Below are 14,943 nucleotides of genomic sequence, written 5' to 3'. Positions count from 1 at the left end.
GTCTCTGGTTCAAGCTTACCAGCCATATCTCAGAAACCCATACAGGGTAGCTATAGGTTGGAACCAACTTGATGGCACTTAACAACAACAAATATGAAAAAGTTTTGATTATTGTCTGATGTCCTTATTAAGCACTGGTTATTGAACTATATGCATAGCAGACAGACTAGAGTGTGAAACGAAGTTGTCACTCAAGAGTACACAATGTCTATAGACTAAGGGGTGCTACACTTCAGGGTGAAATCTTCACAATTTTGAATAATTTCATAAGTACAAGAATTGGTTAAATGAATTTCTACTAGGTAACAAGCATCTACATGTCAAATCTGTTGTCAGGCGCTAAAGCGAGTCAGTATCAGTGCATAATGACCCTAAGCACAACAGAATGAAACACTGCCCAGTCCTGCACCAATCTCACAGTCGTTGCTACATTTGTGCCCATTGCTGCTGCCACTGTGCCAACCCATTTCATTGGGAATCTGCCTCTTTTTCTCCAACCCTCCATTTTACCAAACATGATACCCTTCTCCACAGACTGGTCCCTCCTGACAATATGTCCAAAGTATGAGAGACATATCTGGCCATCCTGGCCTCCAAGGAGCACTCTGACTGCACTTCTTCCAACACAGATTTGTTTATTCTTTTAGCAGTCCATGTTCCTCTTAATATGCTCCTCCAACAACATAGTTAAAATGCATCAATTCTTCTACAGGCTTCCTTATTCACCATCTAACTTTCATATGCATATGAGGCTATTGAAAATACCATGGCTTGTGTTAGGCACACCTTAGTCCTCAAACTGACATCTTTGCTCTTCAACACTTGAAAGAGATCTCATACAGCAGATTTGCCTAATGCAATACGGTGTTTGGTTTTTTGACTGCTGCTTCATGAGTGTTGATGGTCAATCTGAGCAAAATGAAGTCTTTGACAACTTCAATCTTTTCTCCATTTATATGGATGTTGTTTATTGATCCAGTGATGAGGATTTTTGTTTTCTTTACATTGAGGTGTAATCCATACCGAAGTATTTTGAGTCCTTTTCACCTTCCACAAGCAAAGTTGCATCATTTGCTTATTATAACTTGTTAATGAGTCTTCATCCTATCCTGATGCCATGCTTTTCTTCATATTAATCCAGTTTCTCAGTTTATTTGCTCAACATACAAATTAAATAAGTATGGTGAAAGAATACAACCCTCACACACACCTTTCCTAACTTTAAACCATTCAGTGTTCTCTAGTTCTGTTTGACCAACTATCTCTTGGTTTATGAACATGTTCATCAAGAGAACAATTAAGTGTTCTGGAATAATCATTCTCTTCAATGATGTCCCTGGCTTATCATGATCCACACAATTGAAAGCAATGGCATAGTCAATAAAACACAGGTGAACATCTTTCTGGTATTCTCTGCTTTTAGACAAAATCCATCTGAGATCAGCAATGACGTCCTTCATTCCACATCCTCTTCTGAATCTGCTTGAACCTCTGAAAGTTCTCTGTCAATTTATAGTTGTAGCCATTTTTGTGTTCTTTAGCAAAACTTTACTCACTTGAGATATCAGTGATATTGTCCGAAGATCTCTGGATTCCATTGGATCACCTCTCTTTGAAATGGGCACAGATGTGGATCTCTTCCAGTCAGTTGGCCAGATAGTGTCGTTCAAATTTCTTGGCATAGATGAGTGAGTGCCTCCAGTGCTGCATCAGTTTGCTAAAAGATTTCCATTTGTTTTCCACCGATTCCCGGTGCCTTGTTCTTTGCCAATGCCTTCAATGCACCTTAGACTTATTTCTTCAGCATCATTGGCTTTTGATCATATGCTGCCTCTTCAAATGGCTGACCATCAACCATCTCTTTCTGGTACACTGACTCTGTGGATTCCCTCCCTCTTCTTTGATGTTTTCTGTATCATTCAATATTTTGCCCATGGAATCCTTCAATACTTCAAAGTGAGGCTTGAATTGTTTTGTAGTTCCCTCAGCTTGAGAATTGTTGAGCATGTTCTTCCCTTTTGGCTTTTTAACTCCAGGTCTTTGCAAATTTTTTATAATTTTTGACTTTGTCTTCTCGAGATGCCTTTTGGAATTTTCTATCCAGGTCTTTTACCTCCTCATTTCTTCCATTTGCTTTAACATTTCTACACTGGAGAGCAAGTTTCAGAGTCTCTTCTGACATCTAATTTGGTCTTTCCCTCTTTCTTGTCTTCGTAATTACCTTCGTAATTGCCTTCTTCCTGTGTAATGTTCTTGATGCCATTCCACAACTCTTCTGGTCATTGGCCTTTAGTATCTAATCCATCAAATCTGTTCTTCAGATGATCTCTCAATTCAGGTGGGATATAATCAAGGTCATATTTTGGCTCTCTGGACTTGTTTTAGTTTTCTTCAGCTGAATTTACATATAAGCAATTGATGGTCTTTTCCACAGTCTGTCTCTACCCTTGTTTTGACTGATGATATGGAGCTTTTCACCATGTCTTTCCACAGATGTAGTCAATTTTATTTCTGTGTATTCCATCTGATGAGGTCCATGTGTATAGTCATCTTTTATGTTGTTAAAAAGTGGTATTTGCAATGAGTAAGTCTTTGGTCTTGAAAATTCCATCATGTGATCTCCAGCATCGTTTCTATCACCAAAGCCATATTTTTCAACTACTGATCCTTCCTCTTTGTTTCGAACCTTTGCATTTCAATCGCAAGTAATTATCAATACATCTTGATCAATTTCAGACTAAAGAAGTTGGTAGAATTCTTCAATTTCATCACCATCGGCTTTAGTGGTTGGTACATAAATTTGAATAATAGTGTTATTAAGTGGTCTTCCTTGTAGGTGTGTGGATATTATTGTATCACAGACAGGATTTTACTTCAAGACACATCTTGATGTATTCTTTGTGATGATGAATGTGATGCCATTCCTCCTCAGTTTGTCATTCCCAGCATAGAATACCATGTGATTTTTCAGACTCAGTATGACCAATGCCAGTCCATTTCAGCTCATTAAATGCCTTGGATATTAATGTTTATGCATTCCATTTCATTTTTGATAACTTCCAATTTTTCTAGCTTTATACTTCGTACAGTCCATGTTCTAACAATTAATGGATGTTTACAGCTGTTTCTCTTCATTTTGAATTGTGCCCCATCAGCAAATTTAGGTCCTGAAGGCTTTACTCCATTTTATGTGTCATAATGGTCAACTCTATTTTAAGGAGGTACCTCTTCACCAGGCTTATGTTGAATGACATCCAACCTGAGGGGCTCATTTTGTGGCACTGTATCTGACAATTATCTGGTGTTCTTCATCCTGTTTCAATATTCTGGTGCTGACAGTGATCTGTTGTTAGTCATAAAGTTTTCAGTGACTAAATTTTCAGAAGTAGTCTGTCTCTCCTTTATCTTAGCCTGTCTTCATCTGGAAGCTCAGCTGAAACCTGTCTATAGTGGGTGACTCTACAGGTATTTAAGATACCTGTGGCATAGCTTTCAGCATCACAGCAACACTCAAGTCACCACATATGACAAAGTGACAGATGAGTGGTGGACATGTCAAATAGATGTCCCTGTTTAGGTTTCATGGGAGGAAAGTATTTCTAAGGTTTTCTATCAAAATGAAAAAATATGAAATGTATCTTAATCTCATTCTAGTCCTTATGATTTTTATCACCTGTTTTCTATCATATACATATTTACATAATAACAAATTTTCCTATTATCATCTCATCTTGAAATTAGTTCTTTGTAAAATATGAAAGATTCTTAAAAGATTAGTCATTATTATTTAAATTATTGTCATTATTTTAAATGTTAAAGAACAGCTAATTTTTAAGACATGTGATAAATATATATATATATTGAGGTGAATAATCCCTCTAATGGTGGTATTTTTTGCCTTTGTTAATTTTTAAAGTCTTTATTTTTGTCTGTCCTCAGCAAGAATCTAAACATTTTAATTCTTTCAGCAGAGTTCTATAGTAAGCTTTTAGCAGCTATGCCTTAGACAACCTATATTTAGGGAAGGGACATTTCTAATTCAATTTACAATGATGTCAAGAAACAACACGAATCTGCAGGCAAAGATAAGAAAAACATTCAGGGGTACACAGTGATAGCTCCACTTCAATAAATAATTTTTGGTACTAGTGATTAGGTACACAGGATTATTATATGTTTAATTGGCTAACGTGACAATTTGGAATTACTTCTAGTCACATTTAATTGGATTTGGAATCTCTAGAGAAAAGAAATACAGAGGCCTAGTAGAGAAACAGTCATAAAAGTAAACTGTTTTTCCAAAGGGTGCTAAGCAATGAATTAATATCCATTGCACAATAGTTTTTAATATCGTCTCAACTTAATAAGACTAATTCAGTGGTTATACAGCCTAGATACTAAAACCAATTCAATTAGACACAAAGATTAGTAGAGTGGGAATGTTTGTTGAACTGGAGAATTTTTATTTTAAATTTTAAGGAGGCTTATTTAGTTAAAAAAAAAAGAGTAATCTTTAACTCGGGTAAAGCTTCAGATGTGCTTAAATACCAGTCAATATTATTACTGGTAAGTACTATCAGGTCAGTTCTTATCAGAGTAACTGTATATGGTTTCCAAGGAGCAGCTGGTAGGTTTGAACCACTCACCTTGCCATTTGCTGTCCAGTGCTTATTCTATCATGCCACACCAATATAAAAGTTAGCTCTCCATCAGCCTTTGTAATTTTGTCATACTGTGGTGGCTTCTGTGTTGCTGTGATGCTGGTAACTATGGCATCAGTATTTCAAATACTAGCAGGGTCACTCATGGTAGACAGATTTCAGTGGCACTTCTAGGCTAAGACACACTAGGAAGAAAGGTTTGATCATCTACTTCCAAAAAATTAGCCTATGAAAACCTTATGAGTCAGTTCTAGTGCTAGAAGATGAGCCCCCTAAGCAGGAAGGTACTCAAAATACACAGTGACCACAATGGACTTCGGTATGCCAATGCTCATGACGATGGCACAAGACTGGGCAAAGTCTCATTATCTTGTCCATGGGGTCACCATGAGTCAGACAGCAAATAGCAACACCAACAACATGTGCTATACTAGGTTTGAAAGCATTTCAGAGCACATAAAATACATATTAGTATACAAGGAGTTTAAGAAGAGGCAACCAAAATAAAGCATTCTCTTAAAGTCTTTTTTGGAAATCCTATATAGGGTCACTATGGGTCAGAACCGACTAAATGGCACTTAACAGCAACAACAACATACAAATGAGAAGTCCTGGTGTGACACTGTGGGCTAATGTGCTGGACTGCAGAGTCAGTTTGAACCTCAAGGTCGGCAGTTCAGTTTCACCAGCTGCTCTTCAGAAACCCTATACACTGTCGCTATGGGTTGGAACCAACTCTACAGCACTTACCAACAACAACATACAAACGGAGTGTAGTCAATTTAAACTGAAAGGTTGGTGCTTCAAGGTCACCAGCTACTTCTTGGAAACTCTATACAGGGTTACTACGAGTCAGAACTGACTCAACGGCACTGAAAAGCAACATACAAGTAGAAAGACATCTAAAAGAAAAATATGACTTTTTCGTCTCTCCTATGGATTTAGTTTATCTTTAAATAAAGGAAAACCAATAACGTCTATATTCTAAAATGTGCTTTATACTTTGCTTAATAATAGTCTCGTCAAAATTGTACTCTTACTCAGAATTTGTATATGGTTCCTCTTACGGTGTGTTGTTTTTAATCTGTCCTTGTCCTTAGGAGTGCTATGATTGCTGACTACATGTTCTGGCTCTGTGGAGGAAGTGAGCAGTATATAAGCAAGCTCATCAAACTGTATTGGCAGGTAAAAATTGATGCCCCAGCAAGGAAGGAGGTGTTCATCTCATTTTATAACCAAAATGAAGGATTGGTACTTAAAAGACTGTTGGAAAAGGTAGCTCTGGGCATATCAATCAGAAGGACACTACCTAGTAGTAATGTATTTATAATGAAGTAGTTTTCTGAGACTAACTTCAAAGGCAAAACTCAAGGTTGTTAACCCTTGGCCCACACTTCTGTTTTACAATTCAATATAAATTTTAGACATCCCAAGAATTATTTTTCTAGGCGTGCTGCTATAGGAACATGAGCCTTTAAAATCTGAACATTGTGTTTTCATAGATTCTTGTTGATCTCTGGCCAGTAAAAGCAGATTCCAGAAGTAATATCAGTATCATAAAGGATAATGCAAAAATTAGTTCTATTTGTTGGATGTTGCTGTTGTTGTTAAGTGCCATAGAATCAATTCCAACCCATAGCGACCCTGTATAGGGTTTCCGAGGAGAAGCTGGTGAGCTTGAATCACCAACCTTGCAGTTCAAACGACTTTGCAGTCCAGCGCATTAACCCACAGCGCCACACCAGGACTCTATACGACCTAATATAAAATTTTCCCAGTAATACACTGAAAAATTAGAACTCAAATCTTGAGTTGATTAGATGCTGAGAAGAGAATCATAATTTATGATAATTTTAAGAAGGATTTAGAATTTACTAATTAAATCTTCTTCACAACACATCTAGTCTCCTATCTAACTTAACAACTGAACCACCCCAAGTTATGAATAAGTTTCTGCTGAAATATATTTTGAATCAAATAACTTATTTATCTCAAAAAAAAAAAAAAAAATCCAATTCTTTGATTATAAAACTGTTTATCTCATTAAAACAGGAGAAAGATGAGGTTTTCTGCTCCTGTAAGGATTTACAGCTTCCGAAACTCTATGCTAGGTCACTATTAGTCAGAACCTACTTGGCTTCATGTAGTAGTAGCAGTAGCAGTATCTCATTAAAAGTAACTGTCTCCTCCTTTGGAGTCCTGGTGTGGCTCTATGGATTAATGCTGCAAGTCAGTTTACACTGCAAGGTCGGCAGTTCAAGCTCACCAGGCCCTCCTCGGAAACCCTATACAGGGTCACTATGAGTCGGAACCAACTCGATGGCACTTAACAACAACAACATCTCCTCCCTTAGAGCTTCTATCCAGTGGTTCCCATTGAGGAGACACAGAACAGATGGAAACCCATTTCAAAGTGGAAATCTTTTGAGAATTGAAATACTACAATAATTACTCCCTCCTTTAGATCTTCTCCAGACTGTGTGGAGTTTTTGTTTGTTTGTTTGTTTTTCCTTATACTTCAAGATTGTATAGTTTAATTCAATATGAGTTTTTGAACAAGCTAGAATAAAATCATCTGAAATGATAATAGAAAAGTAAGAAATAACCATTGGTAGCCTTTTATCCCGCCTGATTTTTTCCACCTTTCTGCTACTGTCTCTTGTTCTCTAGCTTTCTGTTTCTACCTCATATGCTGTCTTCATTATGTCTCAAATATGCTGGACTGCAAAATCAGTTTGAGCCACAATGTCGGTGGTTCAGGCTCACCAGCCGCTCCTCGGAAACCCTATACAGGGTCAATACGGATCAGAGCCGACTCGACAGCACCTAACAACAACAACAACAAATTAACAAACAATTCATTGGAGTCCACCTTTCTTATAGCTATCCTTCCCAGATCTAATCACATTGTTGCTGTTGTGAAGTGTCTGTTGAGTCATTTCTAACTCATAAAACCTTTATAGGGTTTCCAAGGAGCAACTGGTAAGTTTGAACCGCTTACCTTGTAGTTCAAACCAACCTTGCAGTCCAGTGCTTTATCCTACAGCTCCACACCAGGACTCCTTAATACCATAGCCATATCAAATAATTTAAATGATAAATGGGCATTCCACCAACCAGAATTGATATGTGACCCTACATTGAGAATTGGAAACTGGTACAAATTCAACAAGATAATCTTTATAAACACCATAGGTTTTTTTACTAAAACATTGCCCCTGCTAAGTCAAAAGAATTTTGAATATTGAAGGTTTTGTGCAAAGTATTTAAGACAGTGAAGTAGTAGGTTCACCTTATAAAATTGCTGGTGATTTGTATGACTTTATCTAAATATTTGGAGTTCAATTTACCTATTATAGAACTATAGAACTTTGAACTAGTCCTACTCTTCCTGAGACCTCTGACCATAAAAAAAGAAATTTCCATTTTTTTCTACCTTAATTTGATGATAATTTTAAGATTTCCTAGGGGAATCTAGGACGTGCAACTAACACTTATGAAGGTCTAACTAAATAGTTGTAAAGAAACACTACACGTGAAAACTAAGCAAATACTATGAACTATGGATATGCAGAAGTAAGAAAACTTTCAGATTCCAGGAGCTTCTTGAGAGAGATGGAAAAAGAGTCAAATCTTAGAATGAGTAACTCAGATGCCTAACGATGGTTTTATTCATCCATTTAATAAAAATATTTTGAGTACATATTGTGTTTTCTACATTAAACTAGGTAAAAAGCAGTAGATTAAATTTTGGTGCAACATAAGCAAATTAGGAGCTTAATATTTTTGTAAATGAAAATGTCTTTTGTTTCTTTAGTTTTCACAAAAATGTTAGTATGCCTATATTATTTTTCATCTCACATTAAGAAAATGTATCTCCACTTACTATACAAAAAGGAATAAAGCACATGCTGCCATCTTACACCCTGCCATTTTTCCCCCTTTTTATTTTCTTGTTCTCCTTATTTTGATACAACTTGGTACAATACAAAAAAACTTTTGTCTAAGAGTCAGATCTGATACAGTCCAAGTTCTAACAACAGCTTGTTATCTAACTTAGGGTGCATTGTATATAAGGGATCTTCAAATAGAAAATAAGGGTGATTGGCTGAAAATGTTTTAGAATATCCATTCATTTTAGCATTAAGTTTAGGTATATCCAAAAAATATTGTTACAAATCTGAAGGAAGAAAAAAGAAAATGAGCCACATATTTTTAAATTGCATCATGGAGATAAACTCCACAAACTAACCCCAACTGTCTAGCCTCACATTTCACCACGCATTTATCTGTTTGTGTTAAAATATTAAAGAACAAGGATATCAGTTTGTAGACTAAGGTATGCCTGATCCAAACCATGGTATTTTCAATCACCTCATATGCATGGAAAGGTGCATACTGAATTAAGAAGACCATAAAGGAATCGATGCATTTGAATTATGGTATTGGTGAAGATTATTGAGTGCAACATGGACTGCCAGAAGAACAAACAAACCTATTTTGAAAGAAGCACATCCTGAATGATTCTTGGAAGTCAGGATGATGAAACTTGTCTCTCATACTTCGGATATATTTTCAGGAGAGATCAGTCCTTGGAGAAGGACACCAGATTTCGTAAAGTGAAAGGTCAGTGAAAAAAAGGAAGACCCTCGATAAAATGGATTGAGCCAGTGGCAGCAGCAATGAGCTCAAAATTAATAATAGTGAGGATGGCACAGGACCAGGAAGAGTTTTGTTCTGTTGTGCATAGAATCACTATGAGTCAGAACTGACTTAATGGCACCTGACAACAAAACAGCCTCACATTGTTGTTACTGTCACGTACCGTGGAGTCAGTTCCAACTCATAGTGACCCTGCACAGTTTCCGAGGCTGTAAATCTTTACAGGAGCAGAATGCCTCATTTTTCGCCTGCGGAACTGCTGGTAGTTTCGAACTGCTGACCTTGAGGTTGGCAGCCTGACTTGTAACCACTACGCTACCAGAGCTCCTTAACTGCACATTAGCCACCTAATTCACTTGAGTTGTGTACTTCCTTTTACTAACCAGCTTCTCTGGATTCCCAAAGAATATGTTTTGAAATACAAACCCTTGTATCTGTAAATATTACACTGTTTGGAAGTAAGGGTGTTTGTTTTATTATATCAATGAGGTCATGCCAGAGTAGGGAGTGACTAAACTTGGTCATTTCTGAATTATAAAAAGAATGGAATAGACACAGAGAACCAGACAGGGGGAAGAGGAAGATAAATGACAGAGACTGATTCATCTACAAGACCAGGACCCCCAGGGATTTCTGGCAGCTACTAAACTTTGAAATACACAAGGAAGGGCACCTCCCCTCGCCACCCACCCAGTCATGCCCTGAGTAGAGACTTCTAACTTCCTGAACTATAAGATAATAAACTCTGCCCTTTAAAGTCACCCACTTGTAACATTTCTGCGACAGTAGCAATAGATAACTTAGTCATCACCTAAGCCTTGTTATATACTCAGTCAGGAGTTTTTAAATATTGCCTCAGAGCACCCGATTTATGCCATCTTTAGAAGAGCAATGCCCCACTATCTAATCCACTATGGAAGTTGCACAGTTGAACTTTAAAATGCCCCCAAACATCAGGTTGACTTAAGCAAAGATCAAGCCTTTGCTTTGATGAGCCAAGAACACTTTGTAATTGCATCAGGAAAAATTTTTATATCATCAATCAAGCGAGAAGAAGAAAAAAGGCATAAAGTTCTGCATTATATGACATTTCACACTGAGTTATACCACTTTGGATAAAAGTATTTGTACATTTTTATTTTATAATATCATCACCACTTTAGAGCTAGCAAGAATTGAAAATAACTTGTCACAACTGTACTTGCATGCATTCCTCTATAACCTGATATGTAGTCTTCTCCTATCAGCCATCCTCCTCCTCAAAAGCACCTCAAGACCTCGTCACAATTTTAAACTAATTAGCAAAATGGAAAGTATCTACTCAGGCTAATAATTAGTTATTTTGAAGCGACTATCCTAAGGTACTTACATATTGTCGCTAAAGTGATAATATTTTTCTGAGAAAAACTTGAAACTGTCCACCTCTGAATTCTCTTGCCCTTTAGATCCAAGGTTACATTTACAAGTATCAGACGGAAGAAAAAAAGTTTCCCTCTACATCCACTACCTTTCCTGCTTCCCATCCTTCATTTTCAGGCATGTTTCCAAATACACATTGTCATATGTGTGGCTTTATCTCCTGCAATGTAGCAGAGCCCACCCTGGTCTGCACTGCTGTGCAGACTGGTTTGAGAAAAAGTGATAAAAGTTCATTTGTTGCAGAACTCCTACAAAATAAAATAAATGCAGAGAATGCCTGCTTGACAGAGCAAGCAGCCTCGTCAGCTCATCTTTCAGTTTAATTCTTTAATTGTTTTCTTTCTTTCTTTCTTCTTTTTTCATTTTAGTCACAGACATCACTGATAATGTGAAGTAATTTATGAATATCGATTCTAGAAACAATACTTATAAATGCATATATGTGAAAATGTGCTTATTATTTATCTCATTGCATTGGAAATTGATTCCTTATGCATAGTCAGCATTTACAGAGAATTATAGCTTTCTTACTATTGTGAGAAGGTTGTTGTAATTTTTCTGGAATAAGAAATTGAAATATGATATTTGACATCCCATCAATTTTTCATTGTTTCATTTTGAAGGCAATAAGAGCGAAAACCCAGATTCACTAAGACTTATAGCAAATGGACTCAGAGCTCCTATAGTTTACAATATTTGCTAAGGGTAGGCATGTGTCAAGAAATTCCCAAATTTCCTACTAGAATTAATATTACACCATTTATTTTGTATGCAACTCAATGAGGTCATCTTTGTTAAGTCTGTCAGCAATTTGTTTCAATTTAAAAATTGTCTGCAAAAGACAATAAGAATAAAGCCAATTTGCAGTGTCTATAGACTATATCTTAAGAAACTCTCAAAACTTTTATCAGTCTCACCTTAAAATATTGGCAAATTTATCTTGTTATTTGACTCCAAAGCCTTCTTTTAGATTAGCCACTTAGTCAGATAAACTCAGAGTTTTTTTTCCAGAAGTACCTCTCATGGTGATTTCAGCATTTTCTATTAAAATATTTACATTTACCTCATTCATGTGACTAAGCTTTCAGCCAATATAAAGTATGTTCTAGAATGAATTTAATACTTTCAAATTGTCCTAAGAAGGGTCTCTCCTTTTTTTCTTAAAACAGAAGAAAACACAAAGCTTTAATCAAGCTAAATCACACTAGCCTCTTCTCTACATTGCCAATAAACTTCTCCATCAGGGCAGAACAACATGGTATGCTCTTGAATCTTGACAGAGATCTCCTAAAAAGGCATTGATTTGAGATCTTGGCTCAGAGAAACTGAGACTTTTACAGCAGCAGAAAGATCTCCTTTGGGATTGCTGGAAGGGCTGTTGACACCAACATAGGCCCATGTAGAAAACCTGACATGTGGAATATCTCTCTTCAGTGAAACAGCAAAGATTTAACAGTGCCAACTTTCCAGGCCCTCCATCTGTACAGAGAACGCCAAGACTCCCCATCCAATTCAAGTTGTATTTGGCAATGAAATTTTCACAATCGCAGATATCAATGGCGTATATAGTTTCCAAATAGGGCTTCACCAAAAAAAAAAAAAAAAAAGAATATATGTATCTATTTCTTTGGTATAGTTAGTCCACTCTCAAAGGACAAAGCCAGTAGTTGACTGCACTAGAGAGACTAGAGGAGACTAAAGGAGGTTTTTCCTCAACCACGTGTGCAAGGAAAATAGTGCACAACTTGTGAGCACTCCTAAAGCCTTTCCATGGACTTTAGGAATTCACTGACCACAGGCTAAGACACTTGCATTATCCCTCCACTTTACATAATACTCACTGTTACAACAACCTCTTTTCTTTTGTGTCTAGCAAAATACATTTACTGTCTTCCATGAACCCAAAGTCAAATAAAGTAGCCAGAATGTTGGTGTTAGTTACACTGCCTCCATAAATTGTACTATGGCAATTCAAGTTCAAAACTTTTCAGTTCAGTGTGTCTGTCCAGACTCTTTGTAAGTTAATGAATACTGTTCTCTGAAATTGCAAGTGTTATTCATAGTCATTCATTCAACAAATACTTATTGAGCATTGCCAAGGATTCAATTGTATTCTTCTAAAATATGTGTCAGCTTGGCTTGGCCATGATTCATTTACAGTGGTTTGGCAGTTATGTAATGTTGTAATGTGTCATTTTCATAATGATGTAACAATCCTCGATGAGATCAGCCCTGATTTGATGTTAGGAGATTAGGTTGGGATGAAACGCCCTTACTCAGGTCACAACTCTTACTGGATATAAGAGAAGTTTCCCTGTGGTGAGGCCTGCATTACCCTTTTCTTAAAAGAGATGAAAAGAGAGACTGTAGCAGAGAGAAGGTGAACTGACAACCACCAAGAAAGAACAGGGAGTTGAGTGTGTCCTTTGCACTCAGGTTCTCTACAGCGGAACTTCCTAGACCTAAGTGAAGATTAATGACAACGATCTTTCCCTAGAGACAACAGGAAGAGAAAATCTTCAACTGGAGTTGACACCCTGAATTTCTAGACTCCTATACTGTACAGGGTCGCTATGGGTTGGAACCGACTTGACAGTACTTAATAACAACAACAAATACTGGAGTCCTGGTGTGGCACTGTGGGTTAATACACCAGACTGCAAAACCGTTTGAACTGCAAGGTAAGAGGTTCAAGCTCACCAGTTGCTCCTCGGAAACCCTATACAGAGTTGCCATGGGTCGGAATCAATTCAACGGCACTTAACAGCAACAACATACTGTTATACAGAATCCTGGTGTGGCACTGCATGTTGATGCGCCAGACTGCAAGGCTGGTTTGAACCTTAAGGTCGGCAGTTCAGGGTCACTATGAGTCAGAACTGATACGATGGCTCTTAACAACAACAGCAGCAACATACTGCTATATAGGGTCACTTGAGTCAGATCCGACTTTACAGCAATTAGCAATAAAACAATAACAAATACTGTAAGAGAATAAATTTCTGTTTGTTAAAGCTATGTATCTGTGCTATTTCCATTACAGTAACACTAGATAATTAAGACAAGCAGTCCTGGTGTGGCGCTATGAGTTAATGCGTCAGACTGCAAAATCGTTTGAACTGCAAGGTGGGTGGTTCAAGCTCACCATCACTCCTTGGAAACCCTATACAGGGTCGCTATGGGTCAGAATCGACTCGACGGCACTTAACAACAACAACAATGTGCTGAGGATACAACAGTGAACAAAATAGACATGAACTTTTCTTCAAGGAGTATATATTCTAGCACAAACTAGAAAAAAATTCCTGGACTGTTAGTGTTGAGGTTAGACACTATTTCTTGCAAACTGTTTTCCTTCCAAATGCCATCAAAGTACATTGCAAAAGACAGCTCAATAAACTGAACAGATTAAGTATTGGTTTGATACAAGGCTTAAGTATTGGTTTGATACAAAGTCTGAATGAGACCATTTTGGCATAGTTGCTTTGTTTGCAATTAAAATTTTTAGCACTAATATAAATTCAATAAACTTGCTTTTCTTTCTTTCTATGTGTGTGAAGTTCACAACGGTAGGGGGTGGGGATGTGCTTCATTTGAGTTTGCGATGTATCAAATATTTGGAGAAGATTACAGATTTCCACTGAAGTCTTTTGGCTCACTGGTTTCTGCGCTCACTGACGTCTCCATACAAGTCCCAAGGTTTTGACTATTAGCTTCTTTCAAATATGGGAAGAAGACAGCAGTAAGCTAAAGATGGTTCTGCATTGACAAGAGAGTGATATGGGATGATGGATAATTTATCACTGAACACAAGTTGATTACATAAACTAACAATAAAAACTAGCTTTTCTTTTTTTTTCTCAGTTTCATTTCTTGATACTGGAAAAGCATTCTATTAGTCATTTATATGATAAAAAGTTATGGTACCTCCAACTCAGAATAAAAGCAAAATCTTCAACATGAAAGTATAGGCAAAGTTAAGTCAAGGAACAAGAAATGTATATTTCTTTATTATTATCTTTAACAAAACACCTACATTTTCTGGAGAAGTAAAATGTGTTTGCTCTAAAGATGTGCTTCAATGTGAAAATTTTTCCACAGGAAAGAATAAAATAGAAATACCATATGAGCATTTCTCTTAACGTTCTATATTTGTAGCCTATTTATTTATTTGTCCCTGTCAGGCAGATAATTTATATAT

The 14,943-nt window shown here is 36.9% G+C and overlaps 1 protein-coding gene across 1 annotated transcript in view; it reads left to right on the top strand.

The window, feature by feature from the left end:
* SPATA16 (spermatogenesis associated 16) overlaps positions 1–14,943 on the top strand; it is a 398,638-nt gene that overhangs the window by 228,711 nt on the left and 154,984 nt on the right. The window contains exon 4 of the mRNA XM_006861849.1: positions 5,762–5,846. Within this exon, the coding sequence (XP_006861911.1) occupies positions 5,762–5,846 (85 nt within the window). The remainder of the gene's footprint in view (positions 1–5,761; positions 5,847–14,943) is intronic.

Source organism: Chrysochloris asiatica, unplaced genomic scaffold, assembly GCF_000296735.1.
Source record: "Chrysochloris asiatica unplaced genomic scaffold, ChrAsi1.0 scaffold00043, whole genome shotgun sequence".
Taxonomy (NCBI): Eukaryota; Metazoa; Chordata; class Mammalia; order Afrosoricida; family Chrysochloridae; genus Chrysochloris; species Chrysochloris asiatica.
This window is presented reverse-complemented; position numbering and strand designations above follow the sequence as displayed.